This window comes from Python bivittatus, unplaced genomic scaffold (assembly GCF_059951505.1).
Source record: "Python bivittatus isolate LINGU-HERP-01145 unplaced genomic scaffold, Pbiv_v1 ctg000480_np1212, whole genome shotgun sequence".
Lineage (NCBI taxonomy): Eukaryota > Metazoa > Chordata > Lepidosauria > Squamata > Pythonidae > Python > Python bivittatus.
The window spans coordinates 59,217,563-59,242,185 of record NW_028277075.1 but is presented as its reverse complement, the minus strand read 5'-3'; the positions used below and the strand labels follow the sequence as shown (position 1 = coordinate 59,242,185).

General features: G+C 38.4%; 1 protein-coding gene across 3 annotated transcripts in view; it reads left to right on the top strand.

Moving 5' to 3' along the window:
- Positions 1-1,825: 1,825 nt before the first annotated feature.
- The window catches only part of SERGEF (secretion regulating guanine nucleotide exchange factor), a 96,526-nt gene continuing 73,728 nt past the window's right edge, over positions 1,826-24,623 (top strand). For all 3 annotated transcript variants that reach the window (XM_025168192.2, XM_025168193.2, XM_088146019.1), the window contains exons 1-8: positions 1,826-2,093; positions 4,873-5,011; positions 7,943-8,098; positions 9,912-10,006; positions 10,209-10,269; positions 11,094-11,207; positions 14,954-15,016; positions 16,287-16,445. In XM_025168192.2, coding sequence (XP_025023960.1) covers positions 2,049-2,093; positions 4,873-5,011; positions 7,943-8,098; positions 9,912-10,006; positions 10,209-10,269; positions 11,094-11,207; positions 14,954-15,016; positions 16,287-16,445 — 832 coding nt within the window. In that variant the 5' untranslated portion in view covers positions 1,826-2,048. The remainder of the gene's footprint in view (positions 2,094-4,872; positions 5,012-7,942; positions 8,099-9,911; positions 10,007-10,208; positions 10,270-11,093; positions 11,208-14,953; positions 15,017-16,286; positions 16,446-24,623) is intronic.

Below are 24,623 nucleotides of genomic sequence, written 5' to 3'. Positions count from 1 at the left end.
GAAATTTTAAGTGTTTTATTCTCAGAAAGTTGATTTCATGAGAATCTTCCTGCTGAGGTTTTTAGGTAGCCTTGCTCATCATGGATATGTTGGACAACAAATGTATCATGGATGCCATAAAATCCAACTAATGATGGCTGTTGCATCAGGTGGAAGTTAGGACAAGTGAAAGTGAAATGAACTAGAGATTATGCCAACACATGTATTTCCTTTAGCTCCTTTCCTTTTTATAGCGGAAAGGCAAACCAAGACCATGTTGTTATGATAACTGAATTATTTAACTGTTCTATTCAAATAATAGTTTAATTATAACACTTACTAAAAGAGAAATGCTGATCTCTGGATAAGAAAACAAGGAAAGAGGGAAGAAATAAAAAGAACAGAGCTACGGAAACATTAAAAAATATACAAGACTTCAGGAAGCTATTTGTCAATGCATTATATTTTATATCTGATTCTCCTATTTTATTACTTCTGTTATGCTGTTAATAGAGGATTTTGATTTTTTTTCATAACAATCACAATAAGAAATGCAAAAATGAAGAAAAAGCCTTAATATGTATCAACAATATTCAGACAGATACTGCTTTAGATATTTCTTGACAGTTTCCTGCAACCATTCAAACAGGCAGATCATCCAGGGCAAGACTGTATCTTTCACCAGAAGTGGTTCTTATTTGTCTGAACTCTGGACATGTTGACCAGGGAAGTTAGAAATTGTAATCCCACACAACTGGAGGGAAGCAGATGGGAAAGGCTATTCTAGAGCTATTTATTATTCAAAATATGATGAAGATAATTGTGATTACTGTATGTAGCTTCCTGACCTTTCTGCTCCAAAACATGGCTATGTTCACACAATAATTTAGTGAATTAATCCAATTATCTAGATTCTCAAAATAAACCATAAACCAGCCAGCCTTTGTAGCCTAGTGCGTGTCACAAATTCAGCCTGTCTGACCAAAGCAGAGATTTATTTAGACCCATATTAACTGACTTCTGAGGTCTTCAACCAAAATTGTATATTCAACAGAGATTCCTAGTACTGTAGTGAATAAATCAAATGAACAGAACCTTTCTAAGGTGATGACTCACATGCTACAACCATGAAACTACCTGTGAATTCAAATGCCACAGGTCATTTTTATTCAGAGCTTTTTTAAGACCACCATTGGGCACAGAGGAAAATACAGGTGGTCCTTGACTGCCCTGTTTAGCGACCATTCAAATTTATGACAGTGCTGAAACAGTAGCTCTATGACTAGTCCTTGAATTTACACCCTTGCAGCATTCTCCATGATCACGTGATTGCCATTTGTGAGCTTCACAGCTGGCTTGTGACAAGCAAAGTCAATGGAGAAACTGGTAGCAAGTCGTAAGTTGTGGTCACATGATGTCATGCTTAATGACTGCAGGTGATTCGCTTAACAACTACAGCTGAACTGATGTCATAAGTCTGGTGCAGTCACGTTTTGCTTAGCAACCACGTAGCTTAGCAACAGAGTTGCCAATCCCAATTGTGGTCATTAAGTGAGGACAATCTGTATATCCCAGTGTGAAGATTTTCTTTCACCTAAATCAATTCATTAACATGTATTGTGAGAAACCACGCCAAATCCCAGGGCTGGGAAGTCAAAAAGCTATGGTAAACCACTTCCATACTGTTGCCAAGAAACCACATGGACATGTCCACCAAGTCCCCAGGAGTCGAGTTCCACTCGAAGGAGGCTTTGCCTTTCACACCAGACAAACATAGCAACTCCTTTGACACGTCCTGTCCGCATATTCCTGGGTTCACGCCCAGCACTCCTCGCACGCGTTCGCATCGCCACATCTTCCGCAACTCCAAGCCACAGCTGCAAGCACCGAACGGGCAAAGGGGGCTGCATTGCCTCAGTCCTCCCTCTACCTGCTCGGCCGGCTGGCTGGGTGGCTGGTAGCTTGAATACACCTCGCCCGCTCCTGCAGCCGCACCGAGAACGAGAAAAAGGCGGACCTTTTCCCTGCCACGAGCGCTTCCGCAACGGGTTCCGCCTTCTTCGGCGATTATGGCCGTCGCCCGCCAGGACGCCTCACGAGCGTTGCTCGCTTGGGTAGGTCCCCGTAGCGGTGCTAAGAGGGCGGAAGGGAGGAAGGAAAAGGGCCTATGCTGGGTCAGGCTATGGCTGAGGAGGAAAGGGGCGGACTTTCTCGTCGCAAATACGTTTTTCCCGCGTTTTCCAGACCATTGTTTTGTTTCTAAATTAAGCCTTTGAAATGTTTTTTTTTTCATCGCGCAGCAAGCCTGTGGTGGAGATTAGTATTCCTACCAGCACCTCCATCCATGACTGAAACAAACAGGATATTGGCAAATCCTATCATCGGAGGAATGCGTCGTCGATTTGCTTTGCTTGGGTTGAAATCCAAAAGGGGAACACCTGCGGCTGTAATAATTACATGACAAGCAGGCCAGCAAGAGAGAAGCTCCTCTTGTCACACGTAATACCTGTGTAGATCCAGACACGCATCATATCGCAATCCAAATTAACAACCCCTTTAAAGTCTTCGCTGTCGTGCGGTTTCGAAAGGGGCAGAGCTCCGTTCACAACATACTCGGCAGCGCTGCTCGGAAGAACGAACTGTTCGTGTAGTTGCAGCGACTGCAAGTACAGAGCGTCGCTGAAGATTTACCCCTTCAAATTCTTGAAGACTTCATACTCTAAGGCAGAAGTTAAAGATCTCTTTTAAGGCTTGTCCAAAGGGCTGGGTCTTCCTGTCCTGCAAGCCAGCCGTGAGAGGAGCGTTAGGCTTTGCTGCTCTCTGCTGGCCAATGGTTTCTGTCTTATTAGCACTTCCACCGTAGCTTCTTTGTAGTGAACATTCACAAAATACCAATAAAAGAGAATATATGTAGCTCAGGATTGAACTGTGGAGTCCTTGGGGTTCTCTGAACCCTAAGGACTCCACAATTCACAAAATAGCATTAAATCTCTGGTCTGGCAAATTAATGAACACCCAATAGGATAAAAACCTGTAAGTCAAAATACACAAACTCGATAAACTTAATTCGTGATTAATATTAATTCACTAGTTTCATGCTGGAAATTGTCTGTTGGAATTTGCTGCATCGAAGATTAGCCATCATATTAGGAATATCCTAGGAATGTGAAATATGGGCAGACTTGTATCCATATATTCTTTTGTGCAGTGACAACCTTATTCCTCCTCTGTTGCATGAAGAAAGGAATTTGTGGATGATAACAGCTTATATTATGGTTTGGGACTAGGATATTTTTTGGACCAGTGGGATCTCTTTAGGTTCCCTTAAAGAGGTGCCACAGGAACGAGGCTTCTCAGTCCACAGATCTTGTTTTTTGGAAAAGTATTTCCCCCCCCCCCCACTGCCCCCCCCCCCCCCATTAGGCTGGCTAGTCTGTCAATTTTTTGGAAAGACCAAATCCACCAGTTGGAACAACCTTATTTCAGAAGAACACACGGTGCAAGAGAGGAAGTGGTATAGTCTTGTTCAGTGTTTCTCAACCTTGGCAACTTTAAGATGTGTGGACGTCAACTCCCAGAATTCTCCAGCCAGCAATTCTGAGAATTGAAGTCCACTCATCTTAAAGTTGCTAGGGTTGAGAAATACTGGTCTTGTTTATACCTACAATGGAGGCTGTAGGTTCTCCATCTCTGGAGATTTTTAAGAAGAGCCTGAACAGCCACGTCTTATGGATGATTTCATTGATTTTTCTGCACATTGCAGAGGACTAGATGTAGACAATCCTTGTGCTCCCTTTCAGCTCTATAATTCTATGATTCAGTTATTCAAAAAGACCTTGACTGAGAATTAGTTATGAATAAAATACCTGCTGCTATGATATGTGTTTGATATTTATTCCTCTGGCATCAAATTTATTATAACTATCCTTTTACCTCTTACTGGAGAGGGACTTTTAAGTTGCTCAGAATCTTTGTGGAGTGTCAGGTAAGCTCAAATAAATAAATAAATACATAAACTAATGACATTGGAAGAGGAACATGTGAAAATCTTTGATACTGTGGCTGAGATATAAGATGGAGTTGCCTAGTAGATATTTTATTTATTTATGATATATAAAATATTCTTATTGGATTTTTTAAATCTAAAATTGCTTTGAAAGGAGAGTGTTAATATGAAATCCCAGAATTATAATGTAAAAGACACAATTCACATAGAAAATATGATTGGAAAGGAGAAAGAGAAAAAGCAACATTAGGTACTTTTCATAAATTTACAGTTATTATAATACCTACCTTGGAGAATGGCACATTTCAACCCTTAATATCTCTAGGTATGGCTGACAAATTCCCTTCTGAAATTCCAGAGTTTTGTTGTAAGAATCCTGACAACTAAATAGTTAGCATTTTCTGAATCACCTTGGTGCCATCTGGAGTTTTGCAGCCCAAGTATAATATCCCTCTCTGCTGCCAGTCAGTGTTGACAAAACTGGACTCAGTGGCCTGACTCATTGTAAGCTTTGCCAATTTCTAATATATATGTTTGTAAAAGATTATCTTTTCAATAACAAACTAGCAAATGTGAACTTCAGTAAAGAGCTGTGTGTGTGATGGGTAGAATGTTGGGTTAAATGTCTAAAGACTTTGAACTCTTGACTGGCAAAGATGATATCTGAATGACCATGAATTGGTCTGTCTTAGATTGTCCTGACAGGGCTATTACAAGTATTAATATTAAGTAAATCTTATAAATACCATATAACAAAATAGAACTATATTTCAGTGTATAGTTTATTTGGCTGTAAGATACAAATAGATAGCATCTTGGGCATCTCTGAATTAATCAGGGTTTAAATAAACAAGCCTATTTCCCTCACCTTCCCCACTTTTTTACAGGGAGCAAACAGCTATGGACAACTTGGTCTTGGTCATAAAAATGATGTCTTCCTGCCCAAGGCTGTGAAGGCATTTCTCTTTAATCAGACTTGTATCAAAAGCATTACTGGAGGAGGAGGTCATTCTGCTGTTCTTACTGGTGAGAATCCAACTATAATATTTCCTTGCATACTGTGAAGTTCAGCTCTGGCAGATTGTAGATCCTTCCTGCACGATCAGTCAGAATATTCCCCATCCATGGTTCTTTCTTTGTATGATGCTTATGGTATCCAAGTCCCCTCTGCTCCCTGTAGATAATAATAGAACAATTTGAAATATATGTGTAATTGTTTGGAGAAAAGGAAGTTGAAGCTATGCTGCTGCTACTTATTATTATTACTATCATCATCATTTTTATCAAACCCTTTAAGGCAAATCAAACTCATCAAACAAGAACCACTTGGATTTTTGGAAAGATCTTTATTGCTAGTAGTAATGTGGCCAAATCTTGACAACTTGTCAAATCAATTCGCCAGCTCAACTTATACCTAGCATAATTAAGGTGGAATTAGTCTGAGTCTCTTTCTGACATTCCCCCCACCCCCAATGGACTCTGGAATATTTTCGGTAACAGGCCTGCTTCTCCCTGTAAGGGTCATGCTCCGTCCTCCATGTTCCTAGGCTCTGTTAGATATTTTGTCACAATTGTCATCATCATTATATTTTTATGCCATTCTTCTTCCCCAAAGAGCCATAGCATGCTGTACAAGATAATAAAAACTTGAACACAGCAATTAAATAAAACAATCAATGATAAAACTACTAAACTACTAAAATAAAACAATAAAAACAGTATCCAAAACTGAAAGCAATTCATTTCAAAGAGGCAGTCCAAAAGCAGTTTTGTCCCCGAGCAGATGTTATTCTGTTCTGGGTGAACAGGCATGAGTTTAATTGTTGTCTAAAAAAAGACAGGATGTGGGCCACTATATTTCCTTCAGGAGATGTGCTGCCACTAAGAAGCCAGCTCCCCAGCTACTCTTATAGGTTGAGTGATATTGGTGTTTTAAGCACTTGATCCTAAACCATTTAGCACTATGGACTATTGCAAGCTTATTAAATTGGGCTTGGTAGCTCACAGCAGCCAGCTGGTATGATTTGTTTTCATTTTCCTGCTTCACTTAGTAATCGGGCAACTTCATTCTGTACCAGCTGCAACTTCTATATCAGAGAGCGTCACATTGACATATTGCTGTAATTCAGTTGTAGATTATTGAGGTTAGGGTTACTGAGGCTATGCTATTTGAGACTAGACTGTTTGAGTCCATGTAGATTTGTAGCAGGATATAAGGCTTCCTTGCCATGGAGGCTTCTGTTCTTCAAGAATCAGCCTGGAAACCAAGAGAGCCCCCAGATTGTATACCTCTTCTGGAGCGTGTGCTCCCTTTGTCCAGAACAGGACACCTTTCCAGGTCCCAGGCTTGAGAATGCCTTTTCCACAATACCTCCATTTTATCTGGATTCCACTTCAGTATGTTGGCCATTATCCAATCCATCACAGTCCCCAGGCAACTATCAAACACTTCCACACCTTCTCTTGTTTGAGGTGGAAAGGAGAGAGAGAACTGTCATCTACATTATTGTTTACACAGAATGCCAGATCTTTGGATAACTATTTTTAAAAAGAATAGAACCCTGTGGGGCTCCACAATGCAAGTGCCATGGGGTGTACTAAAATCTCCCATTGCTACTAGCCAATGACAGTCTGCAAATAGAAATGGAGCCACTGCGTAATACAAAACCTCCAATTCCTGACCCACTGAAGCACTCCAGCAATATTCTGTGATTAATGCTATTAAAGATCATTGAGAGATCCAGAAAAATCCACATGGTAGCTCTCCCTTATGTCTCTACTATGTCTCTAAGGTCATCAAGCAGGGTTTATTGAAGGGTGTTTCAGGGCAATATCTAAATATGAAGCTAGTCTGACATGAATTAGATTTTAAATATTTTTGATGAGCTAAGTATTTTAGCTATGTGGAAATAGAGTTTATGGAATTTAGAAGATAAACATCCATTCAGAATTGGATTATGGTGGATATCATTGCTTTAGTTTTGTTGGATGGGCAGTTTTATGCCAGAGTTATGCAGGGCTGAAGAATATTTTAAAAACAAACCAACAAAATACAGTTAGTTAAGAAATAATTATATCACTCCTTATTACAGTAATTATACCCTTAAAGAACCCATTTAATAAGTATCACAATGCTCACACAATTGTTCTGTAAGAATTAATGTACCAGTCCTTTAGAAGACGGTGATGCAAATTATGACTGATTCAGTGATTTAAATCATAAACTAATCCAGTGAGTTCAGTAATAAACAAATTGGGTCAAATCTGTATAGGAGTTATTTGAGGATCAGTTGCCTAGACATCTGTTAAAAGCCAGGATGATGTCAAATTATGTCATGTCCCTCATTATGTCATTTCCATCATGATGCATGTGATGTCACATGCCCTCCCACTTGCCATTCCTCTGCAAACACCCATAGTCAGATGTGTTCATTTAATCCCTCATGGTTTACCTGTACAGGTAGGACAAGACCTGTGAAGGTCCCCTGTATTTTTACCACAGAACTTGCATGTTTTCATTTGTAGGGCAAAACATCCAAGTTGGGAGTTCAGACAGCTATCTTGAGGGCACAAGTAGAGTCCATGTATAGGTGTCAAGGGGCTGTAGACTCCCACATCCTTCATTACCTTGAGTAGTTTCTGGGTATATTTATTTAAGTATTAAAAGAGCTGGAATGAGGAACTAGCCTTATAGATGATTCTGGACTCCATCTCTCTTCATCCCTGGCTATTGGCTATCCTAGTTGGCTGTTCTGGTTGGGACTGAGAATCCAACAATACCCGAAAGCCACAGATTTAGCATTCTGTAACAGAGGAAAAACAGCACTGGGCATTGTTAACATGAAAACATTTCCTAAATAGCAGTTGCTGTCATAATAGGCCCCTGATGGTTAAATCTATTGAGTTACATGGTCCGTTTGCTATAGATAATTCTGATGCTATTTGTTTATTTCACAGACACTGGAGAGATCTTTTTCTGTGGCCAGAATAAAGATGGACAGTTGGGACTTGGTCATACTGAGGATGTGACACATTTTACCTTATGTTCTTCTCTCTGTGGCTGTCCTGTCATACAAGTTGCCTGTGGCTGGGATTTTACAGTTGTACTTGCTGGTAAATCTGTCATAATAATTTATTAAACTTATACGCCACCTGACTCTCAACAACTCTGGGCGGCTCACAACAATCAAACAAAGAAATTGCAATAAATTCAACAAAACATAAAATATAAAGATGGCAAGCATGATGAAGAGAGGGGTCTGTCTTCCTTGCCAAAGACCTGGGTGAACATTGAAGCAAATCATTGCATGCAGTGAAAGCCTTGGACCCTATGCCTGCCTCCAAGGGTGTCCAAGATCTTCAGAGGGTATTGCATTGTATATACAAATTACAAAATATCCTATTATTGAGTGTTTTGAAATGGGACCATTTTCAGCTGAATTAAGCACAATAATTAAGAAAATGCTGTTTTGGGGCCACTCTCTCTCAGCCCAACTCATCTCACAGGGTGGTTGTTGTGGGGAAAAAAGGAGGAAGGATTATTAGGTATGTTTGCTGCCTTGAGATATTTATAAAAATAATAGAGGTGGGATAAAAAAAATCTTTAAAAAAGAGCTACAAACAAAGACTTTTGTACTCTCTGTGTGGCCAGTGCTTGTAGTGCTGCACAACTTAACAATAAAGCCCTAAAATAAAGCTAAATTAGTATTAAAAGTCCCATTCAGTTGCTTCCAGTGGGATGCAGATGTGGCTAATATTCATTGGATTATTTTATTTATTTATATATCACATTTATATAGCTGCCCATCTCATACAAAGTGACTCTGGGCAGCGTACAACAATTAAATAACAATAGATAAAAACAATAATTATAAAAGATAAAAAAGTGATTATTAAAATACAACATCATCAAAAAGTTTAAAATGTTAAATTTTAAAATATACAAACCCCATGGAGAGAGCCGAATATCAATCATAGTGGAGCCATCTAAGAATGTCCGGTTCCCAAAGACCCCCAGGATTTTATTGGCTTTTTAAAATAACAAGAATTAGATTAGACAGGATATGGTGTGCTGTGCTCAGAGTAGTTATGTACAAAGTTAAAGCACAATTCTGTTTAAGTAACTTTACCCTCCACTCCATCAAAGCCAGAGTATAAATCCTGCAGTGCACGTTCATTAGGGAGGGTATTGAACATCCAAGCATGAGATCAACACCTCAATTTAGTACAGTTTAAATTACTATTTATTAGTAATGTTCTCTCTAGGTATGCCCACATGATGACTCATACAGTAAAGGAGGTCTTCCCTCAGGGAATGATGATGGATTTCTTCAAAGGTCATCTGCAGCCTCAAAAAGCTTTCCTGGAATTGGTTGGCATATTTCTCATGGAGACTTGTTCAGATGGGCTTTCTATCATAGGCCTTTTGTAAGTTTTAGCAATATTTTTAGCTCAAAGATAATAGACCATTCATTCATTCAATTTCTGTGCCCACTTGCCAATGACTGGGTGACTTATGGAAGGTTAAAACAAGTAAAACAATCATTCCCTTATAAACTTGTAAGTCCTCTGAAGCTACTTTGCAGCTAGGAGAATTCCTTTCAGTTCTGGATTTCAGTTGTTTTGCTGGCCCTGTTTTTGTATACAGTTCCTTTATTTGCAATTGTTTTACCTCATTCTCTCCCTTTCTTCTGCCTCCTCAAGTTTTCCCTTTGATGTTCTAAAATTCTTACATTGCATTTAAGTCACACTAGAAATAATGAATGACTATAGATGACTCAAGGAATAACTATGATTACATGAATTAGAATCAACCATAGCGCTATGCAAATAATAAGTATTGTATGGCATATGGTACTGAAAATTCACATAGTTTTGACTTGAAGTAGACACTAAAGGTGTTGAAATGCACTGCTCTATCTTTCAGGAAGTGGCCAAGTATACTCTTGTGGTTCTAATTCCTTTGGGCAACTGGGAGTTCCTGATATTTCAGGCAGATGTACTATTCCAGTACTGATTAAGGTAAGGGGCCTTGAAAAGTTGGTGCTTTGGCAACTGAAGCTTTTTAATCACCTTGTCAGGGAAATAACAGCAGTTTTGTAATATGTTCATGCTTCCTGTTTATTAAGCTACCTTGAAAAATCAAGTATTCAGTTCAACAGACATTATTTTTTATGATACACATTTTCTTAAAAGTCTCCTCTCCCCCCCCCCCGTCCCATAGTCTTTACAGGATAAAGTAGTAAATATTGCTGCTGGACTCAGGCATGCAGTTGCTGTGGTTGGTGAGTTACACCTTTATAGTGAAATTAACAATAATACATAAATAATATTGTGCCAGACCAGATGAGTTTAATATTGTAGCTGAAATTGGTGTGTGGTCTAGAGAAAGCATGAAGTATTTAAGAAGTAATTCACTGATTCAGTATTCAATGACAGACTAATATAAATCAGGTACTTTATGGAATGTATTGTTTGATGATCATTTACCTTTCATGTATCTCTTAATAAAAAGTGGTTTGGAAGACTTTTAAAAGGAATTTATAATTAAGCTAATTTTGGTCCTTTACCTTCAGACGTTTAAACCATATAAATTGCTTAATAACTTTCATTAAATAAAGCCCTGGAAATTGATATTAAATTGTCTCTTCTGGCATTAACTCGGATGGTATGGAACTCATTCTAAAAATGGGGTGCATGAAGTGGCCCTCACTAGTTGAAGATGTAATGTATTAGGGGTCTTTAAAAGGTTACAGGTAGTCCTTGGGTTATGACCCTAATTGGGACTGGAATTTCTGTCGCTAAGCAAAGCGGTTGTTAAGTGAAACATCGCATGAACAACAGCAATTCCGGCAGCCCTGGTTGCAGTAGTTAGGCAAGGACCATGCAATCATTAGGCGAAGACCTCATGTGACCGCAACTTGTGACCTCCTGCTGGCTTCCCCAGTGGTTTTGCTTGTCAGAAGCCAGCTGGGGAACTGTTACATTTTATGTGCTAAACATTAACTGTTAAGCTGATATCAATAAGACACATTAATGTATTTCTTCAGTTTCTTGTCAGGGGAATAGTTTTTAATCTTGACAATTTATTTTCCTTCTGTGTGAGCAGAAAATGGTTCAGTGTTTCAGTGGGGAATTGGTATGGAGTCTCAAGCAAAGCGAATGTGCCAAGGAAAAAGTATTCCTTCTTTCCTGAGGGCAAATGAACCTTGCAAAGTACCAGGTTTGTTTTTTAAAAGATATACATGATATTTCTGCAAGTTTTGGGCTGTTGTGCATATATTGGACACAAAAACTCTGAAGGGAAGGAACTATGTCTTGTTCACAGGCAGATGTCTACCACACTTGGCATGCAGCTATTTGTGTGGTGAACTAACAATGCTACTGACCTCTCTACCACTCAGCCTTTTGCTGTTGGGCTGTATCTTACTTTAAGAAGGTGTTTTCTCACTCAATTAAGCCATCTGACCCTTAACAAAGGGACATCTCAGTACCCCATTTTTTGCAAAAGTCATCACTGTCATCCTCCATTCTTAACAGTCGAGAGACAGAGATGGTAAGGAAGGTGTGGAACAGCATGTCCCTTGCCATACTATGTCTGCTTCTACATCTCTTGGCTCCTAAATAGCCATTAGTCAGATAGGATATCAGAAAACTACCTCATCTCAATGTAATGTTTGGGTCAAACACAAAGTCCTGTTTCCACCTTTAGAGGGGAGGCAAGTGATTAGTACCTTCCTTGTTGCATTACTGTAGTTATATCCTTTCCCCTGTTCTCTCCTAGTTAATTTGCTGAGGACTGCATAGCATAATGGATGGAATTAGAGCAGTGTTTCTCAACCTTATCAAGTTTAAGATGTGTGGACTTCAACTTCCAGAATTCCCTAGCGAGCAGGAGTTGAAGTCCACACATCTTAAAGTTGATAAGGTTGAGAAACACTGGATTAGAATTAAAAACTGGGCACACCATCCATTCACTTTCTTTCTGTTGCTGACACCTATTTTCCCCTTGATCGCTCTCTCCCCCAAGCAGCAGGTTGACATTGAAGGTAGATTTTACCTGACCTCTAATGCAGAAATGCAAAAATATGGCATGGAAGCTGCATCTAGCCTGCCAGATTCCCCTTTCTGCCTGCCAGAGCCCTTTTTGCAGAATTTGGGGTAGAACTATAGGGCATAATAGGTGCATTAAGCCTTACAAATGCTTATAGCATCCATTTCACCATTTGGAACTCTTGGATCCCCCTTCTGACACCTGCTTCCTGGGCCTGGTTTTGAACTGCAGCTCTTGACTGACTGGGTATGGCTTTCAAGCTATATTCTTGGGGGTGGGGGGCATTGTGAAATTATTCCAGAGACTGCATCTGGCCCTGGGGTTACAGATTGCCCATCCTTCCTTTAGATGGAGCCTACTTCCAAACTTAAATCTTCAGAAGAGCTTTTGGTTACTAATCTTGTTCTTTTTAAGTTGAAATACTGCTTTAATTTATGGGTAAACACACATAAATTAGATTGATTCCAAAGCTCCTTCAGAGTGACATGTTCAGGTTCTTGCATCTCAAGCATCCTCAAAACTTAATGCTGATCACATGGAACATTTCAAAATCTGTCTAATCCTAAACATGTATTGCAGTTTTTGCCAATCTGATACCCTCCAGAAATATTGGATTTAAACTCCCATGCTTCCAGCCATTGTGGCTTTGACATATGGAGGGCACTTTGGCTTGAGTGGAATCATAGTATCATAGAGTTGGAGGTCATCTAGTCTAACCCTCTGCCCAGTGCAGAATCCACTACAGCATCTCTGACAGAAGACCATCCAGCTTGATTTTGAAGACTCTAGCACTAATTGGCAGTTCATATAGTCAGGAAGTTTTTCCTGATATCTAGGCTGAACCTGTTTTCTTGTAGTTCTATACCGTTGGTTCTAGTCTTCCCTTCTGAAACAAATAGAGAATAAGTCTACTCCCTGTTTGACAGCCCTTCAGATATTTGAAGATTGCTATGAAATCTTCCCTCAGTTGTCTTTTCTGTAGCTAAACATACCCAGATTTTTAAACCTTCTCATAGGATGTGATTTCCAGGCCCCTCACTATCTTAGTAGCCCTCTGAACTTGCTTCAGTTTGTTACTGCTCTTTTTGAATTGTGGTACACCCCCGCCACCCCGAGTGGGATCTGACCAGGACACAATAGAGATCAACAAGTACTTCCAATGGTCCGGATTCTGTGATCCTATTAATATATCCCAAGATAGCATTTGTCTTTTTAACAGCTGCATCATGATACTGGCTCACATTTAACTTATAGTTGACAAGGATATTTAGGGTTCAATTTTCCCTATTAAAGAGGGGAGCAACATTTGTTGATCCTTTATACTAGATTTGCTCTTTCTCCTCAATTTTCTGCTGTTATGGAGAACTCCAGTGAAGAGATCTTTGTTCTGGGCAGGAGGATATTTTCCCCTGTACGTCTGTATGTAGCTCAGATCACTAGGTTGAAGCATCATCAGTCTGATCCTGTGCAGTATGCTGTGTGAATAAAGTCTTTTGAGTGCCTTACAGAATGGAAACTCTAGAGCTAGTATATTTGAGCTGCAGAAGATCCGGATGACCACTGGATGACAGCAAGGAGAGTCTAGGAGAGTCCAGATGTGTTGGGGGTGCAGTTTGCTGCCAGCCTGGCCAAAACACTTGAACACCTAATCCTGGGGAAGCTGCAGTACTCTATAGCTTGATTCTGATGCTTCACAGGGATTGGTTAATGGAATGAAGAGCCATTTAACTAGTGTCAGAAGGCATTTGTGATAATTGTATATCAACCCAAGTTTATGAAGGCAATTATTGCTGGCCATTGGGAAATTCAAATATCAGGCCTACCCTTCTGAATTTCAGGGATATAAATTAAAGTTAAAAAAATAGCCTGGAGGAAACCACTTCTGTATTGCTAACAAGAAAACTACACCAGGAGTAAAGTCCCAGTTGAAGAAAGCTTTATCTTTAAAGGTGGTGTCCAGACAGTTTTTCATTTTGCAACTCATTTTTTCAGTTTTTTCCCTGGCTTTCCTTTCCCACTCTAGCCCTCAGTTAATTTGCAAGACTGCTATAATGCTTATGCTGTTACATAAGATTCCATTTCTTCATATGGGAAAAATAACGGGCTTCAAATGCATACATTGGATAGGTAATTTGTTAAGGCTATCAATAGGAGAGAGAAATAATATTTTAAAATAGGGGTTAGAAAGATCATGAGCTCCTGACTTTGCTGCTTTTATTTGCGATTGCTGTTACCTAATAATATTTACATAATCCCTGGATTTGTGTGAAGGAATGATCACATCCTGCCCCCATCCTATTAAAAAAAGAACCAGGAAGTACTGCACTTTCACTTTCAACAGATAGTAGGGTTGTCAGTCTTTATTCATTGAGTGAAAACACTGAAAAGCAGAAAAAACGTTTCTAAAAACCCCTTTAGAAACTCATATTTTGTCTCATATTGTGTTCCACATAATCTACAGCTTTTTTTCCTCCAGGAAGCCTGGGAATCCAGGCATTATAGTTCAAGGGAGGACATCCTCAAACCTCACTATTGCTATTCATTTTATTTTCAGTGGTTTTCATAGTAGCAACATTTCTTTAGTTCAGGCCCCTGTTTCAGGTCTTTCCATGTAGCAATGACTAACTTCGGTTGCCTAAGCCAAGTCATGGTTCTTGAAAATTAATTCCATTTGTAAATGTATATGCTTGTATTTTTTAAAATCACTTGGCCATATCAAAGTGACCTTTGATCTATTAAAATTTGCTTGTGGTATAGTAACCCAACATGACCTATACAGCAATCTTTTCTACATATTTTACATTTTTTAGCTCTCTTCATTTACAGTTGTGTTTATGACATTATGTAACACAGAAAACCTCTGTGAAAGGAATTCTCTCTCTTCAGTTTATGACATAAATGGATTACTGTCCTAGGTTTTGAAAATATCAAAGTGAGGAGTGTGGCTTCAGGCTCACATCATGTCATGTCATTCACAGGTATGTTTCCTTGTCTGTAGCTACTCCTATGGCTTGGCTGAACCATACAAAACATTCTGTTTCTGATATTAGCTCACGTTTCCTTGGAAGTGTCTGTGTCTGTGTGTATGCATTAGGTGTTTCGGTCTCCAAACAGAATTCCAACACCTATTACCTTCTCCCATTTTAACAAATCTGTAACCCTTCCGAAAGACAGCAGAATATTATATAAACTATATTAAATATGGAGGTTGGCTTATTATTACTTTGAAGTCCTAACTCAAATCTTATTTATATGCTTTATGTGACTTTGACTTGTGTTTTTTTGGTCTGTATTTTTCTTAGCTGTTTTCAGGCTTTATCCTCATAAGCAGAGCTGAACCACTTAGATAAGCTTGCAAGAAAATCCAAGAACTGAGAATAAATGAAATGTATTGAAAAAAAGTCAGGAAACTAAAGCCAAAAGAATTTTGGCAACTGCTAGCCATATTGAGGAGAGCCAGTTTGGTGTAGTGGTTAAAAGCACCAGGCTAGAAACTGGGAGACCCTGAGTTTCTAGTCCTGTTTAGGCACAAAGCCAGCTGGGTGACTTTGGTCCAGTCACTTTCTCACAGCCTTGGAAAAAAGGCAATGGCAAACCATTTCTGAAAAAATCTTGCCAAGAAAACTGCAGGGACTTATCCAGGCTGTCTCTGGGAGTCAAGACTGACTTGAAGGCGCGCGCGCACACACACACACACAACACACAAGCTCTGTCACTAAAGACAAAATGCAAACCTTGTGTTTAGTTTTTCCTCTCACTGTACCTAAATAGACTCCTTGGCTCCCTCTTTTGAGTACCCTAGGTTATTTCCATCTGTCCTTTGTCAAGATTTGTTTTTATTATTCTTAGTGACAGTATGAGAACTTTTGTCAGTATGGTTTTTTATTAGGAGGAGTTGTCAAGGGAACATTTATTATGCTTGCTTTGTGTGTATGTATTGTATCTTGATGAAGTCAAGGCTGTGCGTTTGTATGTTCTTGATGCATTTGTTTGCATGGGGCTGTTTTGGTTAATATACTACAAGTTTGGTTTTTTGTGGAAACTTAATGTGCAATTATGGCTAATTGCATACATTGTGACTTATGCTTCATTTGTGCTTTAACATTTCTGAATTGTAGTTTCTTTTTAAAATTTAAGATCTTTACTGTCTGTGCATAGAACAATGACATTTAATCCCAATATCTGTGACCTTAAGAAAAAATATAGAAAATGTCTTAATTGCTGTTCTATTCTTCCTCTCTTTTTAAGATGAAGGAGATTTATATGTTTGGGGAAACAATAAACACAAGCAACTACTAAGCAAAGATGTTGTTGTTCTGGAACCTCAGAAGATTGAAGCTCACTATTTTGAGGGTGAAAAAATCAGAAGAATCTGGAGTGGATGGACACACATGGTGGTGCAATCAGGTATAACCTAAAAAGTTGTATCTAAAATACAACAATATCCATTTGACTGAAAATAATATTTGGATGGCTCCTAAAAGGGCTTGTAATGTGTGGAAGGCATGGCAAAATCCTGTGTCAAGAAAATGTAGAGTTTGATTTTTAACATAATATGCTGATTGGTCCTCATGCTAAGCTGTAATTTAGTGTTTTTCATTCCCTTTCTCCCCCTTTCTACTCTGAAGCAGTGTTGAGGAAGCAATCAGCAACTTTGCCTTGCTATGCAATAATCAAATACACTGTATGTCAAATATGAACACTCCCTGAAATATATTCCCAGTCCTACTGTTAGAAGTTCTTAACTCAGAATGCAACAGATGCCAAGATGTGTTATAGAAGGCTTTTTTTCAGTATCATACTATCTTGGACTGTGGTCATCAGGCAGTGGTTTGATAGGGGAATAGCCATAATGTCTGTTTTTATTGTCCTGTTTTTCTGATATTTGATCTAGGTTTGGGGGGAAACTAATTGGAGTGATACACAAAATATTAATTTTTTTATTACTTTCCTTCATAGCATACTCTAATAGCTCTATTAGCTTCTAAAGCCCAAGCTAATTTTTTTATCTCCCCAGCAGGTTAACAAACCAGGACTTCTTAAGAATACTTTCACATAATAATTTTGTCTCTTTTATAACCTACTGCAACCCTTCTTTTTCACTTTCTGTAGTAATCTTTGATTGATAGAAAGAAACAAATAATTAACTGACATTTCCATTTTCAAATAGCTCCAGTTCATCATTATTTCTACGCAATAACCTGTATTAGCCTTAACTATGGTTTATTGAAATAAATCAACTTCATAATTTTTGCTTTGGCTTCTCTTGTATAAAACTCAAAGAAAATGAACATTGCATATCTATGCTGGAATCAGATAAAAGTTTTTTTTTCCCCAGAGGGTTGAAGAAGGAGGTATCTTGTTTTCTGCCTAAGTTCCATGTATTTAAAATGAATGAAGGGATTGGTTAATCTTCCAAGTATCACAATGCTCCACGAGAGCCCTCCCTGAAAAAAAGCATGTCCTGCCCACTGTATTTGAATATGTAATTTCTCTAAGCAATATTGGGTACTTTCTCCTCAGGATTCTGCACTACTCTGATAGTAGGTCTAGGATTCAGTTTCCAATATGCCATCAATATTGGACAGAAATACTGTCCCCTGTAGCTGTGGCTGGCTGGAGAGTTCTAGGAGTTGAAGTCTACCCATCTTAAAGTTGATGAGGTTGAGGAACCCTGATCTAGCCCATAAGCAGGGTGTTATGGGTCCCTTTTTTTCCCCTTGCTTGCTTGCTTGCTTGCCCTTTTGCTTCTGAGTATTTGGGAATGAAAACAGTAGTAGTGTGTAAAGCTTATCCTTGCAGCATGCTTCATTAAAACAAATTGCAGAATGTAAAGCCGCAACTGAAAGTCACTCTCTATAATTGATATTTTTGTGAGAATGGGACTAAAAGTCCCATAATATTGCAGATGTAAATTAGATTATGTAAGGATCTCATTTAAATGGTTTGACCGAAGGGAGTTCTAAATATAGCAGAAGGGTGTTGAAGAGAAAGGAGAGAACAAAGTCTTAAGCCTTATAAAAGGTGACTCATCCTTAGTTCAGAATAACTGCCTTCCTCCTTATATTGCTAGGGCCAATAAAAAAGACTGCCTTAATTAAGGAAGTTTATTTATCTGTGTGTTCTTCTGAATAAATACACAGATCTGTTTGTTATGCATCATAAAAATGGATAAATAATTCTCAGTACATTAAAGGTTACACATTCTTTCTTGTGAAAATGGATTGAAAAAATGGAAAAAAATGTTTATGTCCAAATGCAGCTATACCAAAGACCCAAAGAAGGAATACACCATAAAATTATAGGCTGAGTTGGGTAGCTTCTTCTAGATAAATTCTGTGGTGGAAAGGAAAAATGTTGTCCCACCCAGTAGGCTCCTGTTGTGGATTGGGGCCCTGTACTAAAAGCTTCTGGAAAACAGTTCTGTTATAAAGGCATGTAGTGATGTTCTAGAGAAGTACTAAATAGGATTTATTTTGCTTCATGAATATATTCTACAAGACCTTTGTTGGTCTTCTTGAGCAGTTTAATTCTGTTTGAACTCCTAGGTAAAATATGAAGAATTAGTGACCCAAGGTCTTCTGAAAGAAATGATAGATAAATTAGTGCTGTCAAAATAACATGTGAACTCTTGGGAGGCTTCATCATTTGTTTTATGTCTTCCCTCCCATAACTGGCAATAGAATGCCAGAAAATACCAGGAAGATGGTTAATGAGCACAATTTTGTGCTATTTGTTTTTTCTGTTGAAAAACCTTGAAAATTAGTGTTGTCTTGTGGTTAATGTTTCAAACTAGGAAGACTCGGAGCCAAATTCTTAATCTATCTAATCTAAGATTTTTATAAGGCCTAAAATATAGGTGAACTCTGATGAGATAAAAAAGTAATAAGCATTTTCAAGTATTTTTAAATAACTAGTCCTTCTATGAAGTTGAAAATGATACACATATTTACAAACAAGGTAAACAGTTTAGTGAAAATTAGGGACTTATAAGCATCAGGAAGCCACAGGATGGAGAGAACATGATGAAACAGAGTGGCTCCAGGTTGGCAAAGGGGTATGTCAAGGCTGTATACTCTCCCCTTATTTATTCAACCTGTATGATGAATATATTGTATATTAAGGGAAGCTGGATTGGAAGAAGATGAATGTGGTTTTAAAATTGGAGGAAGAAACATCAGTAACCTGTGCTATGCTGATGACACTACCCTGATAGCCAAAAATGCAAAGGATCTGCAAGCCTTAGTAATAAAAGTCAAGTAGCACAGTGAAAAAATGGGACTGAAATTAAATATAAAGAAGAAACTAATAACAACAGGTAGAACAACCAGCCTTAGAATTGGTAATGAAGCCATTGAAGTGGTGAGAATAGCTTCTGCCTTCTAGGGTCAACCATCAACAGTAAAGGAACAAGCAGTTAAGAAATATGTCACAGACTAGTATTGGTAGGGCAGTAGGGCAACCATTAGGCCTTGGAAAAGATAGTCAAATGCTGTGATATGTCTATACCTACAAGGATCAGAATTGTGCAAGCCATGGTATTCCATGTGACACTCTATGGAAGCAGAGGTTTGACTGAAGAAACAAGATAACAAGAGTATGGATGCTTTTGAATTTGGTGTTGGAGAAGACTCATGAGAATGCCATGGACAGCCAAGAAAACCAATGGATCATTGAACAAATCAACCCAGAGTTCTCACTCAAGGCACAAATGACCAGACTCAAATTATTCTACTTTAGACAAACTGTGTGAAGACCTGGCTCTCTGGAGAAAGCTCTAATGCTGGGAAAGGTAGAAAGAAAAGAAGAGGTTGAAAGAAAGAGAAGAAGAAGATGAAGAGGCAGAAGGTGGATAGACTCATATGCCTTTATCAAAACATGCTCTACAGACATATTCTGTTGAGGCAATGTATTTGGGTATATTTTATGTATAGCACCTTCTGAGATTGGGTCAGGATTTGATTCTTCCATTCCTGGAACCTTGGTGCCCAGACAACTTACTGGGACCCAATGCATCTTACTTACTTACTTACTTACTTACTTACTTACTTACTTACTTACTTATTTATTTACTCACTCACTCACTCACTCACTCACTCACTCACTCACTCATAGGACTTATATGGCTATCTATCTCATACAGTGACTTTAGGCGGCTCACAACAAGCCATAAAAACATGGTTAAAAACAAAAGTATGCTTGTTCCAAAGTGCCAGATCAAACATCCTTACAGCTCAATCCCCATCCTAGCCCAGTGCTTGGGGGTAGAGCCAGGTCTTTGCAGCCCTTTGGAAGGCTAAAAGGGTAGGGCTCCCTATGATCTCAGGTGGGAGGCTGTTCCAAAGGGCTGGGGCGGCCATCAAGAAGGTGTGCCTTCGAGGTCCCATCAAGTGGCAATATTTAAGGGTGTGGACTTGGAGCTCTCCAACCCTATCTAACTTAATAGGATGGGCAGGAACCCTCAGGGACAGGCAGTCCTGCAAGTAATCTGGCCCTGGAATTTCATGTTTCCCTACTCTGTTAGAAGGTGCTGCTGGGGTTAAGCATCCTTCACTTGATGGCTGTGGTTCATGCAATCCATTGTATAGGACAGCAATGGTGAACCTTTCGGGCTTGGTGTGCCAAAAATTCAGAAAATGCCTAACTTGATTCTGCTGGCATGTCACACCCTCCCACCCCCCGAACAAAAGAGAATTCTTTACATATTCATTTATTTTAAAAAAATAAAGTCTAATCATGTGTGGTGATATGTATTATATAAAGAAATGTCAGATAATTACAAAAATGAAATACGAGTAAAACAAACTCAGTTTCTTTGGTAACTCAGATAGGGAGAATAGTTGTTGTCGGGTGTTGGTGAATGCTGGTGTGTTACCCAAAACGTCGTGGCATGTCACCTTTGACATGCGTGTCATAGGTTTGCCATCACTGGTATAGGATGATATGAAAGGGTCAAATCCAGGATTCACAGTGTGGCTTATAGGGATAATAGTATTCATTCCTTGGTACTTCCAAATTCTTTGCCTTACCTATTTTTGTATATTTTTAAGTCATTTAATTAAGAAAAGAAAAGAAAATTAGCATACCACAAAGCAACACACCAGCCTCAGGCATAACCTCTATTTCCAAAAAGCCTCTAGGCCCTATTCTCATATGGACCCAGAAGCATTCTTAAAGAATGGCTGAAAAGAGAGAGAAACAGAAAGACACAACAGTGTAGACCCACACGAACTCTTAAGATTTAGGTCTGTTGATGGTTTACATGCTGTGCCTTATTACAGAAATGCTGTTTACTTAGGAAGTTCATTATATTTCAAGTAGCAATTCATCTTCTGTGTTCTTGGGGCTCTTCTGTTACTTTAGTCTAAATCTCAGAACTGCTGCAAACTTCTTAGGCCACGTAAAATGGAGGGTGTGGACTTTCATAGGTATCCTCAGTTCCTTTCAAAGGCTTTCATCAAGCATGTTGAAGCTTTCTGTATACTGACCTTTCAGCTGTAATTGCTAAAGGCAGATACCATGTAATTCAGGTCAGTTTTATGGAATAGCTTTTAATCAATTAATTAATTTTTTTTGTCAGGACTTTTAGAAACAGGATGGTGTTTCTATTTTAAATGTAGGCCACAAAAGGTGTAAGTGTAAATAGTTCCCTCTTTACAGCTTTTGCCAAATACATGTGAATATGCATTTTATGTCAGTGGCAGAAAGAAGGTGAGAGTTCTCACAGTAGTTTTAATATTTAAAAAATTTACCATGTTCTCTCTCTCTCTCTCTCTCTTTCTTTCTTTCTTCTGCCCATCTCACTTGCATGTGACTACACAACTAACAATGACAGCATTTAACCCTTAAAACCAATTAAAACAGTTAAAAACTACAATAACAAAAAGACAGGGGAGAGTGCAAATTATTTTATGACCTAACTACTCCACAATTCAGAGATTAGTTGTCTGTCTCTGTTTGCGGTATTACTGTTTCTGCTAAAACAACAGTATGTTTATCCAAAAATGTAACTGCTACTAAATTTCCCAAAGAGCTAATTGAGTGCTTCAGTTAACTGGCAACCTCTTATGGTTAGCAAAACTTGGATCTTCTTTCTGGTGTTTGTGGTTCTTCCTCTTCTGGATATCTGTGCAGGGTAGATAGATCTCACACTGCATTGTCCTCCTTGCATAGCGATCCTATAGGATCCCTCATCTTGAATCGTTCTGGGACATGTATCTCTTCAGCAGCTTGAGATAGTGTAATGCCATCTTTGCTTCCTAGCCATTTTTATCTTCTTTCCCTCAAGTCCTCCTTTCCAGCTTCTTAAGTCATTTCAGCTCCCCCCCTGCCCCCGGTAAAAGACTTTCTGTGTATGAAGCCCTTTATTTCTTCTTTTTTCCAGATTCAGGCTATCAACCACAAGTACAGTTTGAATGTCTAGGCAGTAAAACAACAGGATGGCAGTCAGTGTTTACCTTCTCAATTCTGTCACAGAGATGTTTGGATTTGAACTGCTGTCTCCCTCCACACAACATGGCTAATAAAAAGCAGCTATAGTGGCTGGAATCCAAAACATTGGAGAGCTTTAGGTTGTTAAGCTTAACTTAGGATCTTTACAAATTATTATCTTTGTATAATGTTTTCTCAAATAGTTGAACCAGAACAGGTAGTCAAGACTAGAACTAAACCTGGTAGCAAGTGTATAGGATTTACTATGTCTCACCCTATTGCAAGTCCGTCTAATGAGTGACTGAGCACAGGCAGTAGTTATATTAAGAACTTTTGCAGGAAATTTGGGTGTTCATATGTATGTATTTTATAGCAGTAAATATGTTGTCCAAAGAATTACACTTATTTGTATATGTATTGAAGTTTTTTGTTTATGACAATTGTTGCAGACGCAAAGAGCTTTGTTGAATATTAAGCTGAATAAAAAATAGTTTTGATTGTTTTTGATACCTTCAGGATAACATGTGCAAATTATACTGCAAATGTTATGTCTTATGTCATCATATAAATCTTAAAGTATTTTGAGACGACAAGCTGAAGTTGTAGTGGTGGGAAACCTCAGCAGATACTGCAAGCATAAAGGCAAAAAGCTAATGTATTTATTGTAAAATATGTATCCATACTAATTTAGAGTTTTCACACAGTGAGTAGCAAGCTGATATGTACTAATTAGGTGGTAGACGGAAAATCAACTAAGGGCAAAGTGGAAGTTGAAGTCCAACAACCTCTGAAAGGATATTAGTTCTTTACCCATGCTCAGGAATAAAGTTTGGGTTTCTCTGAACTTTTGAGTCTTGAATATGCAGTGAAATATGAATTGAAAAATCATTTTGTAAAAGTTTGAATTAACATAATATTAACTTACTTGTCTGGTTGCCTGTTGGAGTTTAGTTAAGTTTGGAACAAAGATTCTGATATGTGATAGTGATAACTATCCTCTTACAGGCCACATTAATATCTACCTTTAAATATTTCTACATGTGCATGGAGTCTCCAGAAATTGATATCCCTTTACCTCTGAGTTACGGCAGCTATTTTATATAAAAATTGAAATATATGAGAGCATAATTAAACAAGATCCTTGATTATGCAGAAAGTTCCTGTGAATACATGCAGAACCCAGCTTCAAGCCATGCTAGTTAACATAGGAAGGCTGAGGATTGACGGGATGCAGCCAGCCTGCATAACTCTTTTTCTCTTGAAGAAATTATCTGTTCAGAATGAAAGCTCAAAACAGGCTCAAATATATTCAGTATACAGTTGAGTTAGCAGAGTCCCTGATGTTGTGGGTAAGGTGTATAAACTCTTGTAGATCATATGGGGGCAGAGTTTGTGGCTGCAACTGGACACAGTCCTCTTCTTAGCTGTATGCATATTAAGAAAAAGGAGGATATTGAATCATAAAAGGGAGCAAAGCCCAAGGGGGAAAATATACAATTCAATTCCTAATGTCAACTGTAATAAAAGGACGATCAAATTACAAGGTAAAACAAGATGAAGTAGCAGTGGAAGTGGTAATAGAAACAATTGTCATATGCAAGTGCAAGTTAATAATGAGTACTTTCCAAAGTGTAAATTAAGAATGAGTACTCGCATTCTAAACATAAGTGGTGTTTCTGTGTATTGCTCAGATGGCATCTCTCTTGCTCATGGAATGGACAAATGCTAATGTAAACTAAATAATAATAACAAGGAACAATCATGTGTAACTAAGGCATAGTTCACAGTACAAAATAAAAATATAGATAGAACCAACTTTCTTTGTAAATAGAACTTTTCTTTCTTCAGATAAAATCTCCCTAATAGTCATTTTTGCTAGTGGTTGTAAAAATTGATCCAAAAATCTAAAACTAGGTTAGTATTGAAAACATGGAAGTTGGGGTATCCTAGAGGTGATTTCCACAGTTCATATATCTTTGGTCAAATATAAAGTATGTCTCAGGTCCCTTGGTTTTTTAAAGCTCTGTTAAGCTGGAAATCAAGACTTGACTTGTATCTTGAGAGCTGCAATTAAGTTTGTAATGGTAATGATATTAGATTTGTTTATAATTAAACCACTAAAATTAGATTGCAGTTATTACTATTAAAAGCTTC